At 40.3% G+C, this 24,693-nt stretch overlaps 1 protein-coding gene across 9 annotated transcripts in view; it reads right to left on the reverse strand.

The window, feature by feature from the left end:
* Nucleotides 1–24,693, reverse strand: part of LOC129635131 (metabotropic glutamate receptor 7) — a 651,100-nt gene that overhangs the window by 355,359 nt on the left and 271,048 nt on the right. For 4 of the 9 annotated variants that reach the window (XM_055557821.1, XM_055557820.1, XM_055557822.1 and 1 more), the window contains exons 1-2: nucleotides 5,204–5,358; nucleotides 2,269–2,409 (exon numbers count right to left, since the gene is read on the reverse strand). In XM_055557821.1, coding sequence (XP_055413796.1) covers nucleotides 2,269–2,409; nucleotides 5,204–5,264 — 202 coding nt within the window. In that variant the 5' untranslated portion in view covers nucleotides 5,265–5,358. Of the gene's footprint in view, nucleotides 1–2,268; nucleotides 2,410–4,879; nucleotides 5,137–5,163; nucleotides 5,181–5,203; nucleotides 5,359–24,693 lie in introns of those variants that run through there. The other 5 variants (XM_055557816.1, XM_055557817.1, XM_055557818.1 and 2 more) reach the window with 5 other exon arrangements.

The following is a 24,693-nucleotide window of genomic DNA, read 5'->3' on the forward strand; positions in this document are numbered from 1 at the left end:
TAGTGGTAGCATCTACCTTCAGGCAGGATGGCAGCTGCAAGGGAAGTGGGAAGTGAGAAAAGAGAAGATATTTACATAATTTGGGGTCACAGGTAATTTAGCAGATGTGATCATGGACTCTTCGCATGGAGGAAGCATGATATGAAAACACAAACACTGCTGTTTGTATTTCTGAAGGTAGTGGTTTGGATAATGAGCTTGCACGTTTTTATAAACTTAAACTCTCGATAATTAGCACTAAAATATGACTGCAGACAAAACAGTCTGGTTAGAGTATCTACACAGACTGAAGATGGGCCTGAGAATGATCCTAATGGCCATCAGAGCGTTCAGCCCCCCTTTCAGACTCTACAAAACATCCAGTGTCAGAAAGAGCCAGAAACTGTCATCAATCATTTAGATACTTCCAGCACATTTGGATGTCCCCTGTCACAGAGACAAATTATCCACATGTCAAACTAATTTTTCGGTTTCCACTTGAAAGCTTTGTGTCACCTAGGTCTAGTCAACATTGAATTAATTTTTTTTTTCTCCCCAACCCCTACAACGTTATAAGGATCCTATTACTGACAACACTGTTGTTATATACTATGGTCTAGAGAATGTGGTTAATCTAATATTCTAGGTAACGGAGTCACACGTCCTGTTGTGTATTATACAGATTTTTCAAATCATTATTGTAACTCATGTCTCTTTATATCTTATCTCCCCTTCTTCACACGCATACACACACACACACACACACACACACACACACACACACACAAACAACACTCCTTGAAGTAAAGGTCTAAATTTCAGCATCCTCACACCATTCATGGTATTTTAGTACTGTGCTCAATATACATTACTCTTCATTAACAGATGTTTGCTGAATGGGCAAATCTATAGTATCTGGATGGCCAATATTCAAAGACCTACATTGCAGAGAAAGACTACTCATGAGTGTATACAATATGAATGTCTCTTTCTTGATCATACTAAAGACATTTCAGTGTTTGTGCTACCTCAAGGTCATCACTGCAAATGTTGACACCCACTTAAGCATAAAATCGGTGAATGTTATGTAATAGAGGGCTAGGTGGTAAGATGGCAGGATAGGCTACACCCTGGTGCAAGATCTCCCCCGATTTCCAGTATCCGAAGGATAAAGACCCAAATCCACACATGTCCCATTACAGCTTATTCCTTTGTCCATATCTTTATACATCCAGCTTTGACTCACACATGCATCCTATTCTCTTGAGAGCATGTTTTTCTGCTTTTCAAGTCCTCTGAGGCACCATCATTTTTCCTGCTATGAGCCCTGCACCATGCTCTTCCTCTCTCAGAAACTCTCCAGTCTGTTCTTCTCCATTCCTAACCAGCCAGTGTCTACTCATCTTTAGAGAGAGCTTTTACCTTTAAGATGAGTAAAATTCCTTGATTATTATGCCCATACACCCTCAGAATATTTATTACAGTTTATAATTATGTATTCATAGAAAGGTCACTGGAATAATGTAGATTTTCCCCCCTACTTTCTCTAGCAGCATTAAAGCATGGTTTACTTACTTGGTTTACTCCCCATTGGATCAGGAGTACCTGGCACAGTGATGAGTAGAAAGGGGTCACTCAATACGTATTTATGAATGAATCCATGAATAAATATGTGATTCTGCTTTCTGATTATGGACTACACATAAATAAATGGTAAACACTTGTGTTTATTATTTAGAATACTTATATAAGGTTGTATATGAGGCTTAGTATCTTGAAGCATATTTTAAATAGCAGGTAACTCAATTTGGACATTATGAAAATCCACTGAAATCCTCATTACTCTGACCCCAACACACATTTTGTTTCCTTCATCAAATATGTTATTTTAGCATTTTTAGTCATGTCTCTGCTGACCATTCATTCTGATGCTGATATGGAATTGGTAAGAGATTTAAGCCTCTGTGAAAATGACTTTATACTCCTGGCTACAACATGAACTAATATTTATCAGTGAGAGCGTTCAAGGCAACATGACCCCTTTTGAATTCAAAGAATCAATGAAAATGTCAATTATCACTAGATGGAAAGGCAGAAAAGAATACATTCTTGTCTGTAGTGTTTTTGTCCTGCAAGACTCATGCTCCTGTTCCATTTTCTGAATAATCTAGTAAAATTCAATTTACTTTTTCAATTTGTCTCCAGCCAAGCTTCCTTCTGTCAGCTCTACAGAAATTTCAATGCTGGCCATGTAGAGTAACAGGAGAAGGACAACGAGAACGAGATTACCTGTGCATTTGCGATCTGTGTCTTCTTTCTTTGACCCACTAATCGTCAGCTTGCAGTTGAAGTTTTCCTCCCAGTATTCGGCAAACCATACGTTTCTTCGGTTGTTTTCAAGTGTGCGGGATGTAAAATAGGCATCGAACCCTAAACAGAGTTAAATGAAAAGGTCATTGCTTGTGGGGCACTAATGGAACATTTGGAAATAAAAATACCAGTAATAGTTTTTCTTTGTTTTAGTGGACTGGATGCTTGCTCTTTTGTGTCAATCAAAAAAAAAAAAAAAAAAGAATAAGAAAAAGGTAAAAAATTCTAATGCCAACACACATGGCTAAATCTTTACTTCATTCTGTCAGGCAGATGTGTGGCAGACAAATGACATTTCACAGTGAAATCTGAGTTACAGATCTTAGCGATAATATGATGACCACAGCATCCCTTGTGCCTCTTGGGAACTAGACCAGGGACAAAGCATCTTTATCATCACCAAGATAATAAGTGATCATTTCCATACTTACTATGGACCAGACTCTGCTTGACATAGGTTCTTTCTTTCATTCACTGGGAAAGGAAAGGTCATTCTTTCTTAACAACCTGTGCGGCAGCTGCTACCACTTCCATTATGCCAGTGAAAAAACAGAGCCTTAGAAGAAATAGGGGTTTCCCTGGTGGCTCAGATGGTGAAGAATCTACCTGTAATAGAAGACTAGGGATTCAATCCCTGGGTTGGTAAGATCTCCTAGAGGAGGGAATGGGAACCCACTCCAGTATTCTTGCCTGGAGAAGCCCATGGACAGAGGTGCCTGGCAGGCTATAGTGCATGGAGTCACAAAGAGTCAAACGTGACTTAGCAACTTAATACAGTCATATGAGAAGAAATAGCACCATGCCTAAGGTCAATCATTATGCCATATTCTGCATCCCTAATCATGTGAGTTATGACCTGTGATTATCATTCTAAGAACCTTCCTGCATTTAGTAAGGATCCATTATGAAACTGACTTTCCACTCAAAAAGTAAGTTTATGTAGAGATCATAGGTAAACTGACCCTAACATAAGTGTAAAGCTGTTTATGAAGAGCATTAGATGAACAGACTTGAGAGTATAAGTTCCTAGGAAATCTTTAGCTACCTCTTTAGTATGGTTCAGCCTTAAATGATCCAATGGTCCTTCAAGAATCAAATTGGACTCAGGATCAGAAGAGCGGGCATTGAATTCCAACTCTACAAATCTCAGTAAGTCATGGAAACATGAACAAGTACAGGCTGGAGTGGTCTTATTTCCCTTTCATTTACTTGTAGGATGAAAACCGCACTACCTGTTTCCCTCACAGCATCTATTTTCTAGCCATGGCAAGACTTTGGAAACTCACTGATTTTAAGATCAAGAACCACAGAAGGTGGATTTATTTTCACATTAATTAAATCATGCAAAGTTAAACTTATTTAAAGCCCTAAGCGGGGGGCTCCCAACTAAATTTCACAAGAGGAGCACATTGATTGAATTTTATCCACCACTATCTTCCTGGCTCAATACATAGTAACCCTACTATAAGTGGAAAACTTGAAATAAGTAAATCAGACAAAGAAACAGCAAAGAAAAGAGGAGACTGCATAATATTTTAGGAAAAATAAAAAGAATAGTCTACATCTCTTGCTTCTTTTCTAGGGTGTTGTCAGAACACGATCCTTGACCCAATATCTAGTCTTTCTATGCTCCTGACTTCATTGATTTGATGTAATCAAGCTATAGCATCTGATCTCACCCTGACCTTGGTACTGACAGACTCATGAGTCTGCTGGAAGTCCCCTCCTGCCTCACTGTTCTCCCATAACCCTGAGACCAAATGACTGTTCAGTAAAATGACAATTCCTACATAAAAGGAATCTCTGGGGAAAACACAGGTGAGTCCCCCAAAGTTTCCAGGAATACTGCACATACACCCTTGGTCATGTAAATACACACATCCACTCACACAGGTGACTAAACTTTCATTTCTCTTTCCATCTTTGCCCCTCCATCCGAGAGAGGGGAGGAACAGTGGCCCTGGGGGCCCCGCAGACCATACTTCCTAAGCTCCATGCCCTGTGACATCCCCTCTTGTGGAGGTGGCTTTTTTGTTCATGCGCCATTGGCATGTGTGATGCAAATAGTCTGGAAAACCCTTTCCTCCCTGCGTCCCTTCCTTGTGAGTCTCCTGCTTGGAATCCAGCTACCAGGCTCTAACAGGAATGCCTGGGGGGCAGGAAACCATGTGCAAAGAGAGGAGCCCAGCCAGACCCCAACCCTCTCAGCCCAGCCTCTGTGGACTTCGCACCCCTGCTGCTGACGGTGGCAGAACCACTTGGCCGAGACCAGCCCCGGCTGCAGAACTGGGGTGACTCGTCTTCTCAATCACTGATAGTTGAGGTGTTTTATTTCTGCAGCCACAGACAAAGTGAAATGCTCCTGCCTAGGCACAGCACCCTGAGGCCTGAACAACACACCCTTAAGGAAGACACAGCCTCAAAAGAACACACATAGAAATAAACTCTCTGGCCACATGCCACAGGTCTGAGCCTCAAACCAGACTCAGAAGAGCAGCTTCTAAAATGGCTCAAATCATTGCATCCATACCTACATTCCCCAGCTCAGAAGAAAACATCTTCAGAGGAATCCTCATCACTGAAAAAGTCCATCACTTCAAAACACCTCTCTCTTCAGCCTGTTATCTGCTGGAAATGCAAAGACATGCTGGGTCAGGAAGGACCAAGGGGCAGCTAGCGAACATGCTGGCGAGTGTGAGAAAGCAGCAGGTCCCTCCCTCTAGAACCAACGATTCCCAGAAAGCCTGCACTCTAACAGAAAGAGGACAAGTAGCAGGCTTCCCTGGTCGCAACCGCCATCCTTTCCTCACACACCAAGTTCACTCTCAGCTTCCTTCTCACAGCAGGGACTCACCTGTAGGCTGAATTTGGCTTTCATGCTCCCCCAGGAATGAGTGACCAACTTTGCTGGGCATTTCATAAGATGCGGAGGTTCTGGGTGAAACCAGAGAGGCTGTGATTTTAACAAGCCCCAGGTGGCTGTGCACGAAGCTCAGGTTTTGAGAAGCAGGGCTTCTCCAATCCTGGGTTTTTAACAAGCTCCAGGTGTTGCTCTTGTTGCCCAGATTGTGAGAAGCAGGGCTCGAGAGCAACTCCAGAGTCTCCACAGCTGGGATTCAAGTGGGTTCAGCCCAATTTGTTAACTCTCAGCATTGTTACCTTCTCAACCTTGAATGTTTGCCCTGGTTCAGATGCCAGAGTCTTCATTTTGCAGTTGAGACTTCTGCTTCGCACCAAACCTTGCTCAGCATTGCAGGAGCCCTGCTTTGCCTCCCGTGGGCTGCAGATGGCTAGGGGGAGGTGGAGGGTGCTGGGTGACCTATAAGTGAATTTTCCTACTGTCTTTGCTCCATTGCTGCCTGGAGCTCCTTTACAGCCTCAAAGATTGTGTTCCTTACCCTTGTCTCCAGTTAATGCCCTGGACTACCCACCTCAGGAATTTTCATCCTGGTGCAGTGTTTTAGTGATTCTCAGAAGCTAACCTGAAATAGCCTTGTGCCTTTGAAATGGAGCAGGACCCTATGGTTCTTCTCACCTCATGTCCTCTGCCTGCTTTTGCCTATAGAAGAACTTTACCCAAAGAGTAAGTTTAATCAGAGAAGTGAGAAAATGCAGAAGGAAAGGAAAACAGTCAAGCAGGACAAAATAATAATAGTTTAGGCATTAAACAAAGTCAAGAGCCTTTAGTTCCTCCTTAAGGGTTACAGATAATATTCTGAGCCATGTCCTGTGAGCTGTCTTGTAGATACTGAAACCCCCACCATGTGGAAGAAGTTAATTACATGATGACCAGAGTGTAGCCATGACATACTCTGCCACAATTCTGAGAACTGGCCTCAACAAAGTGGGATCACATTGACCCTGGAACTAAAGGTTAACTGTACTCAAAACAGCTGAGATGACACTCTCAGACCATGGCATGATCAACTTGAGGATGACTGTCAGAGCTGGCTGTGCTGTTTCTACATGTAGCCCCTCCTCTGCCTGTGCACCCCTGAAAGTCCCCTTTAAAAGCTCTTGCCCGCTGATTGTCAGTGGAGGAGTTGACCTTTGGACACAAGTCTACCCTTGGCTCTGGTTGCTGACCTCTGAAATAAAGCAAACTTTTCTTTTCACCAGTTGCGCCTCTTTATTGGCTTTTGAGTGGCAAGCAGCCAGACCCCAATTTTGGTCACATGTTAATTACCTTTTCTGAAGGCCCATCACCTTCAAGGAAAACTCAGAGCCCTTAGCCAGGTACCAACCTAGCATAAACTGGCTTTTGGATGGTTTTCTAGAGACTGGAACTGCTAACCCGTAGGAGACCTGCTACGGATCTGGGGGTCTTTACAATCCACTATGTGTCAAGCACTCAGCACTGTGCCTGCTCCAGTAAAATACGAACTGTTCTTTAGTAAACACACTCATCCATTAAACATTTATGGAGCACCTACCCTGTGACAGGCACTCTTCTCTGTACTCACAGACCTTGGGATTAAAACATACATGGCCCTTCATGAGATTAAGAGCCAGTCTGATGGAGAAGATAGATGTAACAAGCACCGTTTAAATAAATATAAAATTACAACTATGATGGCTTCTATGAAAGAAGGTACATGATGTTTGGGGAGCACAGAGAGAACTGTGTTAGGGAGTCAGAGAGGGCTTCCTGGAGAGAGTAGATACGTAGGTAGGAAAAAAAAAAAGGAAAACCAGGGAGCAGATAAGAGCAGAGATAGGACATTCATTCACATGGAAAGCTATGCCTTAGGAATATCCCCTTCATGGATCACTGCCTTGTCATGGCGAAGGGCTTGTGTAACTCAATGAAGTTATGAGTCATGCTGTGTAGGGCCATCCAAGACAGACGGGTCATAGTGGAGAGTTCTGACAAAACATGATTCACTGGAGGAGGGAATGGCAAACCACTCCAGTATACTAAACATGAGAACTCAATGAACTGTATAAAAAGGTAAAAAGATCTAACACTGAAAGATGAGCCCCCTAGATTGGAAGGTGTCCAATAAGCTACTGAAAAGAGTGGAGGAGAGTTACCAATAGCCCCAAAATGAAGTGGCTGGGCTAAAGCGGAAACAATGTTCAATTGTGGATGTGTCTGGTGATGAAAGTAAAATCCGATGCTGTAAAAACAATATTGCATAGGGACCTGGAATGCTAGGTCCATGAATCAAGGTAAATTGGGTGTGGTCAAGCAGGAGATGGCAAAAGTAAATAATTGACACCTTAGGAATCAGTGAACTAAAATGGATGGAAAATAGTGAATTTAATTCATTATGTCTACTACTGTGGGCAAGAATCCCATAGAAGAAATGGAGTAGCCTTCATAATCAAAAGAAGCATCTGAAATGCAGTACTTAGGTGCAACCTTAAAAATGACAGAATGATCTTAGTTCATTTCCAAGGCAAACCATTCAATATCACAGTAATCCAAGTCTATGGCCCAACCACCAATGCCAAAGAAGCTGAAGGTGATGAGTTCTATGAAGACCTAGAAGACTTCCTAGAACTAGCATCAAAAAACGATGTTCTATTCATGATAGGAGATTGGAATGCAGAGGCAGGAAGTCAAGATACCTGGGGTAACAGGCAAGTTTGGTCCTGGAGTACAAGATGAAGCAGGGTAAAGGCTAACAGATTTCTGCCAAGAGAATGCCCTGGTCATAGCAAACACTCTCTCCCAACAACACAAGAGACAACTTTACACATGGATATCACTAAATTGTCAATACCAAAATCTGATTGACTACATTCTTTGTTGCTGATGATGTAGCAATACAGTCAGTAAAAACAAGACCTGGGGTTGACTGTGGCTCAGATCATAGGCTTCATAGCAAGATTCAGGCTTAAACTAAAGAAACTGGGGAAGACCACTAAACCAGTCAAGTACGACTTAAATCAAATTCCCTATGAATATACAGTGGAGGCAACAAATAGATTCAAGGGGTTAGATCTAGTAAACAGAGTGCCTGAAGAAATATAGACAGAGGTTCATAATACTGTACTGCTGCCTCTGCTAAGTCGCTTCAGTCGTGTCCGACTCTGTGCAACCCCATAGACAGCAGCCCACCAGGCTCCCCCGTCCCTGGGATTCTCCAGGAAAGAACACTGGAGTGGGTTGCCATTTCCTTCTCCAACGCATGAAAGTGAAGAATGAAAGTGAAGTCGCTCAGTTGTGTCCGACTCTTAGTGACCCCATGGACTGCAGCCTTCCAGGCTCCTCTGTCCATGGGATTTTCCAGGCAAAAGTACTGGAGTGGGGTGCCATTGCCTTCTCCAATAATACTGTACTGTACAGGGAGCAGCAAACAAAACCATCCCAAAGAAAAAGAAAAGGAAGGAGACAAAGTGTTTGTCTGGGGAGGGTTTACAAAAAGCTGAGGAAAGAAGAGAAGCACAAAGCAAAGATGAAAGGGGAAGGTACACCCAACTAAAGGCAGAGTTCCAGAGAATAGCAAGGAAAGACAAGAAGGCCTTCTTCAATGAACAATGCAAAGAAATAGAGGAAAACAATAGAAAGAGTAAGACTAGAGATCTCTTCAAGAAAATTGGAAATATCAAAGGAATATTTTATCCAATGACGGGCACAATAAAGGACAGAAATAGTAAAGACCTAAATGAAGCAGAAGAGATCAAGAAGAGATGAAAAGAATACACAGAAGAACTGTATAAAAAAAGATCTTAATGATCTGGATAACCATGACGAAGTAGTCTTTCACTTCAAGCCAGACATTCTGGAGTGTGAAGTCAAGTGGGCCTTAGAAAGCACTAATGCCAATAAAGCTAGTGGAGGTGATGGGATCCTAAGACATAATACTATTAAAGTGCTTGACTAAATATGTCAGCATATTTGGAAAACCCAGAAGTGACCACAGGACTGGAAAAGGTCAATCCCTATCCCAATTTCCAAGAAGGGCAATACTAAAGAATGTTCAAACCACCAGACAATTTCACTCATCTCCCATGCTAGTAAGGTTATGCTCAAAATTCAGCAAGCTAGGCTTCAGCATTACATGAACTGAGAATTTCCAGATGTTCAAGCTGGGTTTAGAAAAGTCAGAGGAACCTGAAATCAAATTGCCAACGTTTGCTGGATCACAGAGAAAACGAGGGAATTCCAGAAAAATATCTACCTCTGTTTCATTGACTACGCTAAACCTTTTGACTATGTGGATCATAATAAACTGGGGGAAATTCTTAGAGAGATGTGAATACCAGACCATATTACCCATCTATTGAGAAACCTGTATGTGGGTCAAGAAGCAACAGTTAGAATCTTGTATGGAAAAACTGACTGGTTCAGGACTGAGAAAGGAATACAACAAGATTGTTTATTGTTACCTTGTTTATTTAATTTATACACAGCACATCCTGCAAAATGCTGGACTGGATGAATTACAAGCTGGAATCAAGATCACCAGGAGAAATATCAACAACCTCAGACATGCCTATGATACCACTCTAAGGCAGAAAGTGAAGAGGAAATAATGAGTCTCTTGATGAGGGTGAAGGAGGTGAGTAAAAAAGCCAGCTTAGAATGCAATATTAAAAAATACACACACAAACAAAAACTAAAAGCATGGCATTTTGTCCCATCACTTCAAGGCAAGTAGTAGGGGAAAAGATGGAAACAGGGGCATATTTCCTCTTCTTGGGCTCTAAAATCACTGCAGATGGTTACTGTAGCCATGAAATTAGAAGATCATTGATCCTTGGCAGGAAAGAAGTGTGTTAAAAAGCAAATACATCACTTTGCTGACAAAAGGTCCATATAGTCAAGGCTCTGGTCTCTCCAGTAGTCATGTACAGATGTGAGAGCTGGATCATAAAGAAGGCAGAGCATTGAAGAATTCATGCTTTTGAGCTGTGGTGCTGGAGAAGACCCTTGTGAGTCCTCTGGACAGCAAGGAGATCCAACCAGTCCATATAAAAGAAATCAACCATGAATACTCTTTGGAAGGACTGATGCTGAAGTTCCAATACTTTGGCCACCTGATGCAAAGAAAACTTGACTCATTGAAAAAGATCCTGATGCTGGGAAAGACTGAAGACAGAAGAAGAAGAGGGTGACAGAGGTTGAGATGGTTGGATGGTATCATAGATTCAATGGATACGAACTTGGGAAAACTCCAGGAGAGGGTGAGGGACAGGAAAGCCTGGCGTGTTGCAGTCCATGGGGTTGCAAAGAGTCAGACACAACTTGGTGGCTGAACAACAACAACAGGAATATCAAAGTCACTCTCACATTACACAACACCCCAGGACAGCTGGCCTCAAAATCAACACATAAAAATGGACCATCTTCTATGTATATGCTATCTAGTATTGCTACTAAATTCTAATAAACCAAGGCATAAATGTTTATCTAATGAATAAATATATGAATAAGTCTCCCAAGTAGTTGTTAAAAATCCTGATGTCACACAGATTTATATTTGTTTATATAGAAAGTTGTACCAATAGTTATAATTAGAAAAATAATAAGTATTATATTTTTTTTTCATTAAGTGTCACATAAATCCTAGAAACTAGGTACTAAATTTAGGTTATTTATACTTGAGAGATAGAAACTAAGGCTCAGAGGGGAATTTGGGGTCCAAGTCTGGCTAATACCAGACCCTGGTGTTTCTTCTCATGTAGAGCAGTGAATCACTATTCATTATATGAATGAATTATATGAATCATGAATTATATAAATCACTATTCATATAATTGGGTAGGTCTCACAATCACCCTGATGCTGGGAAAGACTGAAGACAAAGAAAGAGGCAGCAGTGGTTGAGATGGTTAGAGAGCATCACCAACTCAACGGGCAAGAATATGAGCAAACTGTGGGAGATAGTTGGGCTTCCCAGGTGGCACAGTGGGGAAATATTGGCCTGCCAAAATAGGAGATGCAAGTTTGATCCCTGGGTCAGGAAGATCCCCTGGAGGAGGAAATGGCAACCCACTCCAATACTCTTGACTGGAGAAGCCCACGGACAGAAGAGCCTGGCAGTCTACAGTCCATGGGGTAGCAAGAGTCTAACTGACTCAGCAACTAAACAATAACAACAACAACTGGAGAGCTGATAACACAGAGGTCAGGCTCAGTGAAGGTCAGATTTGGTCTTTATTTTATTTTTTCCCCCCTCAAGTTCATCACAGATCACTAAATTCACTGCAGAATTCCATGGACAGAGGAGCCTGACAGGCTACAGTCCATGGGGTCACAAAGAGTCAGAAACGACTGAGCGACTAACCACTTTCACACTTTCATTACAATTACTACAGTCTCGCCATTTAACTTATATTTTTATTTGTTTATTTTTTTGCTTTTTACCATTGTCGAAGTATAATTGATTTATGATGCTGTGCTGATTTATGCTGTAGTGCAAAATGACTCAGTTCAGTCACTCAGTCATGTCTGACTATTTGCAATGCCATGGACTGTAGCACACCAAGCTTTGCTGTCCATCAACAACTCCCGGAACCTACTCAGACTCATGTCTGTCATGTCAGTGATGCCATTCAGTCATCTCATCCTCTGTCATCCCCTTCTCCTCCCGCCTTCAATCTTTCCCAGCATCAGGGTCTTTTCCAATGAGTCGGTTCTTTATATCAGATGGCCAAAGTATTGGAGATTCAGCTATAGCATCAGTCCTGCCAATGAACATTCAGGACTGATGTCCTTTAGGATGGACTAGTTGGACCTACTTGCAGTCTAAGGGACTCTCAAGAGTCTTCTCCAACACCACAGTCCAAAAACATCAATTCTGTGCTCAGCTTTCTTTATAGTCCAACTCTCACATCCATACATGACTACTGGAAAAACCATAGCTTTGACTAGACGGACCTTTGTTGGTAAAGTAATGTCTCAGCCAAATAAGCTGTCTAGGTTGGTCATAGCTTTTCTTCCAAGGAGGAAGTGTCTTTTAATTTCATGGCTGCAGTCACCATCTGCAGTGATTTTGGAGTCCAAGAAAATAAAGTCTGTCACTGTTTCCATTGTTCCCTCATCTATTTGCCATTAAGTGATGGGGCTGGATGCCACAATCTTAGTTTTTTGAGTAATGAGTTTTAAGCCAGCTTTTTCACTCTACTCTTTTACTTTCATCAAGAGGCTCTTTAGTTCTTTGCTTTCTGCCATAAGGGAGGTGTCATCTGCATATGTGAAGTTATTGATATTTCTCCTGGCAATCTTGATTCCAGCTTGTGCTTCATCCAGCCTGGCATTCCGCATGATGTACTCTGCATATAAGTTAAATAAGCAGGGTGACAAGCCTTGGCCTACTCCTTTCCCATTTTTGAAAATGATTCTGTGGAACTTATATACACTTTTTATATTATTTTCCTATATTTTTTAAAGAACAGACTACTTAAGGGTAGTCACCATAGTTACCAAGGTGCAACAGAGATTCAGGAATTGAAGCAGAAATTAGAATAATTATAATCTAATAATATATGCATATTGATGTGTATCTGTGTGAATAACAGTCAATTGATATTTTCTTCTCATTTTCTGAAAGCTCAGAATAAAAGTGATCTGGACAGATATCCCTTTATTATTAGTAAAATTACCTGAATTTTAAAAGATTATGATTTCAGTTCACAGAAAACACAGTAAAATTATATTCAGGAAGAAAGGTCATCTTTTATGTGGAGTTGATGAAATGTTTTATATTAAATTCTTCTTTTGTTAGACAGACAATTTTAATTTCAGAAATTAAATCTGCAGGTGATGCCAAAGCAAATATCCCATTGGGTACATGGTGAACAATATTCCTATAATGCTGGAAGTAAACTAAGATCAGCATAGACATAATGAGCAAGGTTTTAGCTAGTATTACAAAACTACCTTTATCTGATTCTTTGTTCTTTTAACAGGGGTGCTGCCCTTAAACTCCTGAAATTTGCAGTCGAGACAAGAGTGTGCAAATCAATAGACACATAATTCATCCCAGGCAGTATGTTTGGGAGGTGACCTTTCCAGCTGAGAAGGAAGAAAGCTCTCACAAATGTGTAGATGAAAGGAAAACTATCAGTGTCAAGAGGGGGTCAGAGGACACAGCTGCCAGCTCAGCCAGGGTGAAGCTGAGCTTGTCAGGTACTAATGGAGCTTCACGAGGCATCAGAAAGTGACCAATAGCCTTGATTGCTGCCTTATCTACACAGCTCATGAACTGCAGGCTAGAATATCCCTGTTAGTCTACTTGGCAGGGAGGACCCAAAGCTTCCTATGCAGGAACCTGTAAACAACAGGTGCTTAGCTCTTCCTGGTCTGCCTCTGACTCAGGAAGGACATGGTCATGATTCAGAAACACCTTTCCTAGCACATCATAGGGACACAGCATTAAGAGAAGAATGAATTGCAAATAAAAAGAAGAGGAGAAAAGACAGATGGAGACAGAAAGAGAGAGAGGAGAGGAAGGAGAGAAAGAAAGAAAAGTGAGCAAGTAGAAGCAAGGGCAGGAAGTAGAGGATGAAGGATGGAATTCTTGAAGGATGAAGGATGGAGACATTGACAAGGAAAAACAGCAGGGAACTCACATTCTCTCCTGAGAGGATCAATCAGAATGATATATTCTGAAAACAAGTATTTGTTTTATACCTTCTTCTATTTCTATAACCCACTGTGTATTGCACATAGGTGTGCTATTGCTCAGCACTGTCCTACTCTTTGCAACCCTGTGGATTGTAGCCTGCCAGGCTCCTCTGTTCATGGGATTCTCCAGACAAGAACACTGGAGTGGGTAGCCATTCCCTTCTCCAGGGGATCTTCCCAACCCAGGGATCAAACCTGCGTCTCCTTTATCTCTTGCATTTGCAGGTGGATTCTTTACCTCTGAGCCACCAGGGGTTACATAATTCACTGTAGTATGTTAAACTGTGGACCCCAAAAGATATGTCCACTTATTAACCTCCTGAACTTGTGAGTATGACCTTATTTGGAAAGCATTTGGATAATGTCTACCTAACAAGAAGTTATACTACAAATGGAGTTAAGACTCTCGAGATGAGGTCATCCTGGATTATCTGTGTTGGCCCTGAAACCCATGACAAGTATCCTCAACAAAGACACACAGAGCAGACACCAACAGAGAGAAGGGCCATGGAGAAGATTGTGTGGGGATGGAGAAAGACTGAAATTATGCAGAGATGGAAGTGATGCAGAGACCGAAGTGATGCAGAGACTGAAGTGATGTGGCCAAAAGTCAAGCGATGCTTGGAGACACCAGAAGCTGGAAAGGCAAGAAAAGATCATTTTCCAGAGCCTTCAGAGGAGGATTTGACCCTGTCAACACCTTAATTTTGGACATCTAGCCTCCAGAATTGTAATAGAATGAATTTCTCTTATTTTAACCAACAAGTTTGTGGTCACTTGTTTTGGCAACCCCAGGAAATTAATACAACTATTTGTTGCTTTTCACTTATCCAGTCATGTCTGACTCTTCGCGAACTTGCGGACTGCAGCATGGAAGGCCTCCCTGTCCCTCATCATCTCTCAAAGTTTGGCCAAGTTCATGTCTTTTGCATTGGTGATGCCATCCAGCTATCTCATCCTCTGACTCCCTCTTCTCCTTCTTTCCTCAATCTTTCCTAGTATCAGGGACTTTTCCAATGAGTCAGCTGTTCGCATCAGATGACCAAAATACTGAAGCTTCAACTTCAGTATCAGTCCTTCCAGCGAGTATTCAGGGTTGATTTCCCTTACGATTGACTGGTTTGATCTCCTTGCTGTCCAAGGGACTCTCAGGAGTCTTCTCCACCACCACAGTTTGAAGGCATCCATTCTTTGGTGTTCTGCCTTCTTCATGGTCCAGCTCTCATATGGTCATATGTGACCACTAGAAAGATCATAGCCTTCACTATATGGACCTTTGTCGTCAGAATACAACCATCAGACCAGATCAGATCAGTCACTCAGTCATGTCTGACTCTGCGACCCCATGAATCACAGCACGCCAGGCCTCCCTGTCCATCACCAACTCCCAGAGTTCACTGAGACTCACGTCCATCGAGTCAGTGATGCCATCCAGCCATCTCATCCTCTGTCATCCCTTTTTCCTCTTGCCCCCAATCCCTCCCAGCATCAGAGTCTTTTCCAATGAGTCAACTCTTCGCATGAGGTGGCCAAAGGACTGGAGTTTCAGCTTTAGCATCATTCCTTCCAAAGAAATCCCAGGGCTGATCTCCTTCAGAATGGACTGGTTGGATCTCCTTGCAGTCCAAGGGACTCTCAAGAGTCTTCTCCAACACCACAGTTCAAAAGCATCAATTCTTCGGCACTCACCTTCTTCACAGTCCAACTCTCACATCCATACATGACCACAGGAAAAAACCATAGCCTTGACTAGACGAACCTTTGTTGGCAAAGTAATGTCTCTGCTTTTGAATATGCTATCTAAGTTGGTCATAACTTTCCTTCCAAGGAATAAGCGTCTTTTAATTTCATGGCTGCAGTCACCATCTGTAGTGATTTTGGAGCCCAGAAAAATAAAGTCTGACACTGTTTCCACTGTTTCCCCATCTACTTCCCATGAAATGATGGGACCAGATGCCATGATCTTCGTTTTCTGAATGCTGAGCTTTAAGCCAACTTTTTCACTCTCCACTTTCACTTTCATCAAGAGGCTTTTTAGTTCCTCTTTACTTTCTGCCATAAGGGTGGTGTCATCTGCATATCTGAGGTGATTGATATTTCTCCCAGCAATCTTGATTCCAGCTTGTGTTTCTTCCACTCCAGCGTTTCTCATGATGTACCCTGCATATAAGTTAAATAAGCAGGGTGACAATATACAGCCTTGATGAACTCCTTTTCCTATTTGGAACCAGTCTGTTGTTCCATGTCCAGTTCTAACTGTTGCTTCCTGACCTGCATACAAATTTTTCAAGAGGCAGATCAGGTGGTCTGGTATTCCCATCTCTTTCAGAATTTTCCACAGTTTATTGTGAGCCACAGAGTCAAAGGCTTTGGCACAGTCAATAAAGCAGAAATAGATGTTTTCTGGAACTCTCTTGCTTTTTCTATGATCCAGCGGATGTTGGCAATTTGATCTCTGGTTCCTCTGCCTTTTCTAAAACCAGCTTGAACATCAGGAAGTCCACGGTTCACATATTGCTGAAGCCTGGCTTGGAGAATTTTGAGCATGACTTTACTAGCGTGTGAGATGAGTGCAAATACAACCATAACAAGTCAAAAATCCCATCTATCATTCCTTCCAACTTCTCTCTCATCTGAATGACATCATTTGTTTCCCAAATATGATACACTGAAGGCTTGTGGAATATATTTAACTTGTAGACATGTCCTTTCTATTTTGCCTCAGAGTATTTTTAAAGCCAACTAGAGAATCAGGAGAGTTATTTTTTAAGTCCAGATTTCCAGCTTTCCTTGAAAAGACAGACAGTCTGGGAACACAGATCCCATTCCTACAGTGGCAGCTGTCAGCTAGTGGTGAAGAACATCTATACCTTCAGGTGGCCTGAGCTCTTCAGCTCACAGTATCTGTTCCCCCATCATTACCACCTCTGATGGTGTCTACCTGAGTCTCTTTTATCATCAGTAGGATGAGTGTGGTTTGGTAGACACTGAGTTTTCCACCACCAAGAAAAGCATCTCTCTCTAACACACATTGGCTGAAACTTCAGCAATATACAAACTCCACTGAAATTAGAAACATTATCTCAAGGATACATCCTTGAAAAAGCTACTATAGAGTAAGGAAAGCTGGAAAAGCATCAGGATATAAAATTGAGAGATTATTTTCATATACACAAAGAAAACCACTAACAAGGTGTGTCAGAGAGAACCACCACTAAAATAGCTACAAAAAAATCACCTATCCAAGAATAAGTGTATCTTTTCATTTAATTAGGTTGACTTTTGTCTTTTATTAGAATTTTAAAATTTCCCTTATGTCTACTCCCTTGAAGCTAATTTGTAAGTTTTCTGTCATCTTAATAGAAAAGATTCACATTTACTTTTTCTAGAGCTAGATAAGCTGCTTTTAGCATTTGTATGGAGAAAATATAAAAACCAAGAGAACTCTGAAAAAGAAGAGCAAATATGCATGAGTGTTTGGGGAAGCTGATGAATGGAGGTGAAGTAGAGGAAGACAAAGCCTACCAGGTATGATATTGTGACAGCAGATTATAAATATCCAGGAAGAAAAATAATGAATTTGATACAAGACCAAGGAGATCAATGGACTATTGGAATAAAACAGAAAGTTCAGAAATAGACCCAGTTGCATATGAAAATTTCCTATAATAAAAAATAAAGGTAGTAATTCAAATCACCACAGACAGAGTAACCTTTTAATAATAATGTAACAAACATCAACCTGTAGGATATTTGTTGGTTTATAAACTTGGGAGTTCCCTGGGTGAAATTTGAAACTGGCCCCTGTATATAGAGGACAAGGAGAGACCAAAGAAAGAGACAGAGCACTTCTGATGGGTAGGTGGCAGCTTTAATAAGCCAAGGAACTTATAGACGAGGCTAGTCTTGGGTGTCCACCTGCCGTAATCTTAAAAGTTGAGATACCGGCCTTTATACCATTCAGATGGTCTCAATTATGCCTTTCCTTCTCAAGTCTGCTTCCTGGAAAATGGCTCCCACTGTGGGAATGATAGGTCCAGCCTGAGGGTCAATCGAAGGTCAAATCCTCCAAGTAACCTCCTCCAACATAATTGTATAAGGATCACATTGGACCCCAGGCAGACATTTAGCACTGCATTAATCCATAAGAAATATGGGAAGCAGTGCATGGATTTAACCATGGTCAGTGAATGTGGAGTTTCCAGTCTTCACAAGAGGAGGACTTTTGCACAGTTGTATACACTGGGGATCCTTCACCCTTGGTTTGAGGTCACCTACTGCAGGATGTCTGCAGCGGGTTTCTGTACATGTGGTGTGTTCTTGGATACTCTCTGCACTGGCCCTGCTGGTACTGGGCCAGTGCTGTGGGCAGACAGCTCTTTGTCCTTTTCTCCCAGAAACTCGAAGTTCCTGGCAGACAAAAGACTGTGCCCTGCTTATCTCTGCCTCCCGGATTCAAGTTTTTGTAAACATTTACTGAAGTAAATTGAAGTTGGAGACATGTAAATCAGTTTGGCAAGAAAATCATTACTGATCTATTGGGACAAATTTAGACTCTCAGCAGCGCCCACAAATTTGCCGGCTGTATCTACTGATGAGAGTGCTAGAAACCAGCCATTATTTTTGAGAAAACAAATAAGAATTATTGCAATGGAAATTATTCCACAAAGAACACAAATCCCATGGGGAGCATTTATGGATGAGGTGGAGGGAATAATGTTTGCAATATTATCTCACAAAATGCCTCCAATGGGCTTCTGCATATTATTTCATGAGAGAATGCCTGCCATCTTTCATTCCTTTAAACTGCCTGGCAAACAGAAAGGCAATGTATATAATCTGAGTATACTTATATGAGAAAAAATATGGATGTAAACAGCACATGTTAAATTGATATTTTAATAGTTAAAATGATTAAAAGCAGATTCTGGAACTAGAATTTTAGGGTTCAGTTCCTGACTTTGTTACTTGCTAGCTAGACGGCCTTGAGCAAGTAACTTGATCGGTCTAAGTTTCTCCACCTATAATATGGATGATGATGGCATCTACTCCACAGGTGGACGGCAGGCTTCCGCGTGGGGATGTATACAGTGTTTACAACAAAGCACACTCATGGTGCAGAGTAGGAGTATAAATGTTAACTAAGATAATAGAAAATTAACACGTATATGCACACAGAAAAGGTGGTAATGGACAAGAAGAGGAAAATTAGAATTAAACACTAGGGACTATGCATGACATACTCAATTATCATGCATAGACCTGGCTTTGAAGTCACATAGACCTGAGTTTGAATCCTGGCTCTGTCAAATAAATTATTTTCTTTAACTTATCTTATACAAATTTAATCACTCAGGTTTCTATGACTTGTTCTTTGATGATGAATTCTATATTTGTTCACTTAGTTATTTTTTTCTTTCATTCATTCCAGAAAAGACTTTAAGCGACACTTCCATTTTCTCATGTATAAAAACGAGGATGGTAGTACTTTCTTTACAGATAGATGTAAAGATTGAAAAATATTAAGTCAAAAACCACTAACACTTTTGTGGTTGCAGAGTAAATGATGTTCATTAAATGATGGTAAATGATGGTTCATTTTCTCTTGTTAATTTGTACAGTTTTTTTTTTTTTAATTGAAGTATAGTTGGTTATACTGTGCTAATTTCAGGTGTACAGCAAAATGAATCAATTATGTAATTTTTTAATATTCTTTTCCATTGTAGGTTACAAATTATTGAATACAGTCCCCTATGCTACATGGTAGGTCACTGTTGCTTATCAATTTTATGTATAGTAGCATTTATCTGTTATTCCCAAACTCCTGATTTACCCTCCTCTCCCTTTTCTTTCCCCTTTGGCAACTATATATTTGTGTTTTCTAAGTCTGCAGTTTTAGTATCAGTCATAGACAACTAGAAAGTAAAGTCCCTCATTGTTCTCCTATGCCATGTGCAGTCATGTCAACTTCAAAACATGAACATCTGTTGCTTTCGGGGCAGCTCAGGATGCACAGGTCAGTAGAGATGAAAGGTACAAGGGCATCCCTCTGGCAGATCCTTTAGGAAGTAAGAGTTGAAGAGGCCAGCTCCAGGAGCCACAAGCTGCTTCTGCAGTGTGTGAAATGAGTGGTGAGTCAGGGCATGTTAGAAGATCCTTGCTCTTCTTTCTGCTACCCAACCCGTACTATGAAGCTCAACTTGAAACCCTAACTTCACCATTTCAATATTCTGTACAGAACCCTGTTAAAGAACCTGACTCAGAAGCACCAGTCACTAAGATTACAGCATTACTCTTTGGTTTGGGTATTTATTGTCATTGTTGTAATTTCCTGCCTTCCTCCCATTCTGTCTTCCTCATCTTCTCCTTCCTACATCCATATTATTTTATTTTCAAGATGTCCCAAATTTCCATATCTTTCTTTCCTCCCCAGTAACAATGAATATCAGAGGTGTGACACTACCTTTGAGCAATCTTGACTGCATCAATCCTTACCATGACAGATACTGATACTACTTATCAAAAGTCATAAAAAGGTGCAAACTCTTTGCTCTAGCAATTTTACTTCAAGATACTATGCTCATAGAATGCATTTTTTTTTTCAGAAAAAAATGTGTCAAGTACTGGGTGAATTAAGGAATTTTTAATTTTTTCAGGTGTGATAATGTAGCATGGTGATTATAGTATTCTTATCAATTAGAAATGCATTCTGAAATATTTTAGGTAAGGAGATATAATGTCTGAAATTCAATCTGGTAAGAAGATATAATATCTGAAATTCAAATTCAATTGTCCCTTCACAATAAAAGTTCAGAGGAGACAGTTATACCTGATTTGCAGGATACTGATGGCATTTACAACTGGGTTATCAGTTCATGGGAGGTTATTTACACAATTTTCTATACTTGTATGTATATTTGATAAATTCTATAATAGAATATTTTAAAATTGCTATGAAAATGAGGATTTGCACACTGTTAATAACAATGAAAACTTAGAATCGTCACAAATACTCTGAAGACATGACAAAACAGTATTTATATGATGCAAGTATATGTAGGCATTAGAATTTGATGACAGGAAAGTATTAGGTTGGTGCAAAAGTAATTGCGGTTTTGTATTGTTGACCTTTGCCTTTTTATACAGGAATACATTCTTAAATAAATGTAGTTATATTATACATCATTTCAATGCCTATTTTTCACTTTATGTTTATTTTGCTAATGACTTATTACTTGCTATCTGTTAGTCACTCAGTCATATCAGACTCTCTGTGACCCCATTGGCTACTGTAGCCCTCCAAGCTTCTCTGTCTATGGAATTCTCCAGGTAGAAATACTGGAGTGGGTTGCCATTCCCTTCTCCAAGGGATCTTCCCAACCCAGGGATCAAACCTGGGTCTCCTGCATTGCAGGTGGTTTCTTTACTGACTGAGCCACCAGGGAAGCCCGTTTGCTGTTTATTTTATATTTATTTTGGACTAGGGAAATGATGTTAGATGAAAATCAAATTTCAGTGATTTTCATATTTGAGTTCAAAATGTGTCATAAAGCAGTGGTGGGTCACAACATCAACAACACATTTGGATGAGGAACTGCTAACGAACATAGAGTGTAGGGCTGGTTCAAGAAGATTTGCAAAGCAGATGAGAGCCTTGAAGATGAGCAGTGCAGTGGCTGGCCATCAGAAGTTGACAGTGACCAAGTGAGAGCCATCACTGAAGCTGATCCTCTTACAAGTACATGAGAAGTGGCCAAAGAACTCAATGTAGAGCATTCTATGGTCATCCAACATTTGAAGATAATTTGAAAAGTGAAAAAAGCCCAATAAGTATGAGCTGACTGCAAATTTTTTAAAAAAGTCATTTTTGATCAGATTGTGATGTGCGGCAAAAAGTGGATTTTATATAACAACTAGCGATGACCAACCAGCTCAGTGGCTGGGCCAAAAAGAAGCTCCAAAGCACTTCCCAAAGCCAAACATACACCAAAAAAAGGTCATAGTCACTGTTTGGTGGTCTGCTGCCTGGCTGATCCAATACAGCTTTCTGAAACCCAGTGAGGCCATTATATCTGAGAAGTATGCTCAGCAAATCAGTGAGATGCACCAAAAACAGCCAAGCCTGCAGACGGCATTGGCCAACAGAAAGGGCCCAATTCTTCTCCATGACAATGCCCAACTGCACTTCACAAAACCAATGCTACAAAAGTTGAACAAACTGGGCTACGGAGTTTTGCCTCATCTACCATATTCACCTGGCCTCTTGCCAACCAGCTAGCACTTCTTCAAGCATCTTAACAACTTTTTTTTTTTGAAGAGAAAACACTTCCATAACCAGCAGAAGGCAAAAAATGCTTTCCAAAAGTTCACTGAATCCTGAAGCATGGATTTTTAATCTACAGGAATAAACAAATATTTCTTGCTACCAAAAATGCATTGATTGTAATGGTTCCTATTTTGATTAATAAAGATGTGTTTGAGCCTAGTTATAATGATTTAAAATTCAGTCTAAAACCACAATTACTTTTTCACCAACCTCATATAATTTGAAGAGTATACCTAGGAACCAAAAATTAAACTTAGTGTGCTATATTAAAATTTTAAAAATAATTTGATAGTATGGCTATTTTTCATATGTAATACTCATCAAATATCAATAGTTGGTTATTAACTGGAGAGCAGATGATGTTTATTTTACTTTAGCTCAACCATGTTTTCCATTTCTTTATATATTATGATACATTATATATATAAATAAAAACATACACACATATAAAAACATATATATACACATATATGTATATATACACATATACATATACTTTATAAATATATATTATCAGAATATTAATATACACCCATTCCCCATACTATTCAGTTTCCTGCAAGAAATAATACTTTGCAGAAGAACAGCTTTCCTCCAAGGTAAGTTAATTTCTGCTTCCATATATATCAGATTTTCACAAGTACAATTTATGAATCTGTTATTTATGACTTTATGTAAAGTATGCATAGTAAATATATTCATGTCATCATTTCCTGCATCTACAACCATAGCAGACATCACCAATCAATCATGATAATCAGTCATAAGGAACCTGGTCTCCAACTCCTACAGTCAGTGCTTCAGAAAGCTAATGTTTATCAGGCTTTTTATAAGACAAATTTATGTGCCATCCTTGATGAAGTGAAGTGAAATGAAGTGAAAGTCGCTCAGTCATGTCCGACTCATTGTGACCCCATGGACTATTCGGTTCATGGAATTCTCCAGGCCAAAATACTGGAGTGGGTAGACTTTCCCTTCTCCAGGGGATCTTCCTGACCCAGGGATTGAAGCCAGGTCTCCCACACTGCAAGCAGATTCTTTACCAGCTGAGCCACAAGGGAAGCCCAAGAATACTGGAGTGGGTAGCCAATCTCTTCTCCAGTATATCTTCCCAACCCAAGAAATGAACCAGGGTCTCCTACATTGCAGGTGGATTCTTTACCAACTGAGCTCTCAGGGAAGCCTGATATCCTTGATATGATTGTATATTTTCAAGCAATTGTTCCTGGAAATTTACTGTATATCAGTCTATTTTTCTTATATATGGATATTTAAATAAATTAATGATAATACAATCTAATACTTAATAGTTGACTACAATTCTAGAAGTTTTAGCCTGAGTACCTTGTATAGATTTCACATATTGGACATCACATAAAAAACATCATTATTTGCTCTCAAAGAACTCTTAGTCCAATAATATATCTTAGAAAATACTAAGGAAAACCATATGGTGCTTTTGCCAAATATAATCTGCTAAGTACATTCACAAAATCAATGTGGCAGATTGTAGAGATTGTCTTTATGGAAAAACAAGAATGGTAGGGTGTGTTGCAAACATTGTTTATTGATTAGTCAGTGTCTTAGATTTGATTTTATTGTTTGCATTATAAAAGGTGATTTTTTTTTCCTTATAGCTCTTCAAAGAGTTTAGATTTCCTATGAGTTTCTACTAGGTCCCAATAGGCTTTGTGGTAGGAGAGAAGAATTAGGTTGAATGTTTCTAAATTTTAAAGAACACATAACTAGATATTCTATCTCTGTTGCCATCAACATTGAAGACCTGCCTTATGATTATTAGATCTCAGGGAAGTTCCTTCTTTACCTTTTTTTCAAAAAGCAAATCTTCAAGAATCTACCAGAGTTCCTTGTCTGTCTCCTAAACTCAAAGACCCTGTCTTAATTTCTATACTTTCTCAATATTCAGGAAGAAACTGGAAAGTAAGTTCTCACAGAGGCGGTTGGCCCTATAACCTAGCTAGAGAGGATCCTATGAAATCAAAGACAATCACGAAGGATCTGCTAGAAAAGTTCCTGAATTAGATCCATCTTTCATAGAGGACAGCCTTTAAATTGGAAGAGCAGTGTTCGCCAGGACCTGAGGCTACAGACACATCCACCTTGGACTGACAACAACGCACAGATCCTTTGGCATTGCTCCTCTTTCCAGGAACTGCCCTCTGTTCTAAATGAGTGCTTGCAGAGTGTTTTATGTCTAGAACAGAATTCATATACCTGGCTATACAGTGGAACTCTACTTGGAGTCCAAGTCAGACCAACTAAATCAGAGTATCTATTAGTGGGCTTAGGCACTGACTTTCTAACTCCCCAGGTAACTCTTATGTGCAGTCTGGGTTGACAAAACCTGCTCTAGAATATTATCTGATTTGATCACTCAGATGTCCATTTTTACACACAGCCTCAGAAGAGTGGTCCA

This window comes from Bubalus kerabau, chromosome 20 (genome assembly GCF_029407905.1).
Source record: "Bubalus kerabau isolate K-KA32 ecotype Philippines breed swamp buffalo chromosome 20, PCC_UOA_SB_1v2, whole genome shotgun sequence".
Lineage (NCBI taxonomy): Eukaryota > Metazoa > Chordata > Mammalia > Artiodactyla > Bovidae > Bubalus > Bubalus kerabau.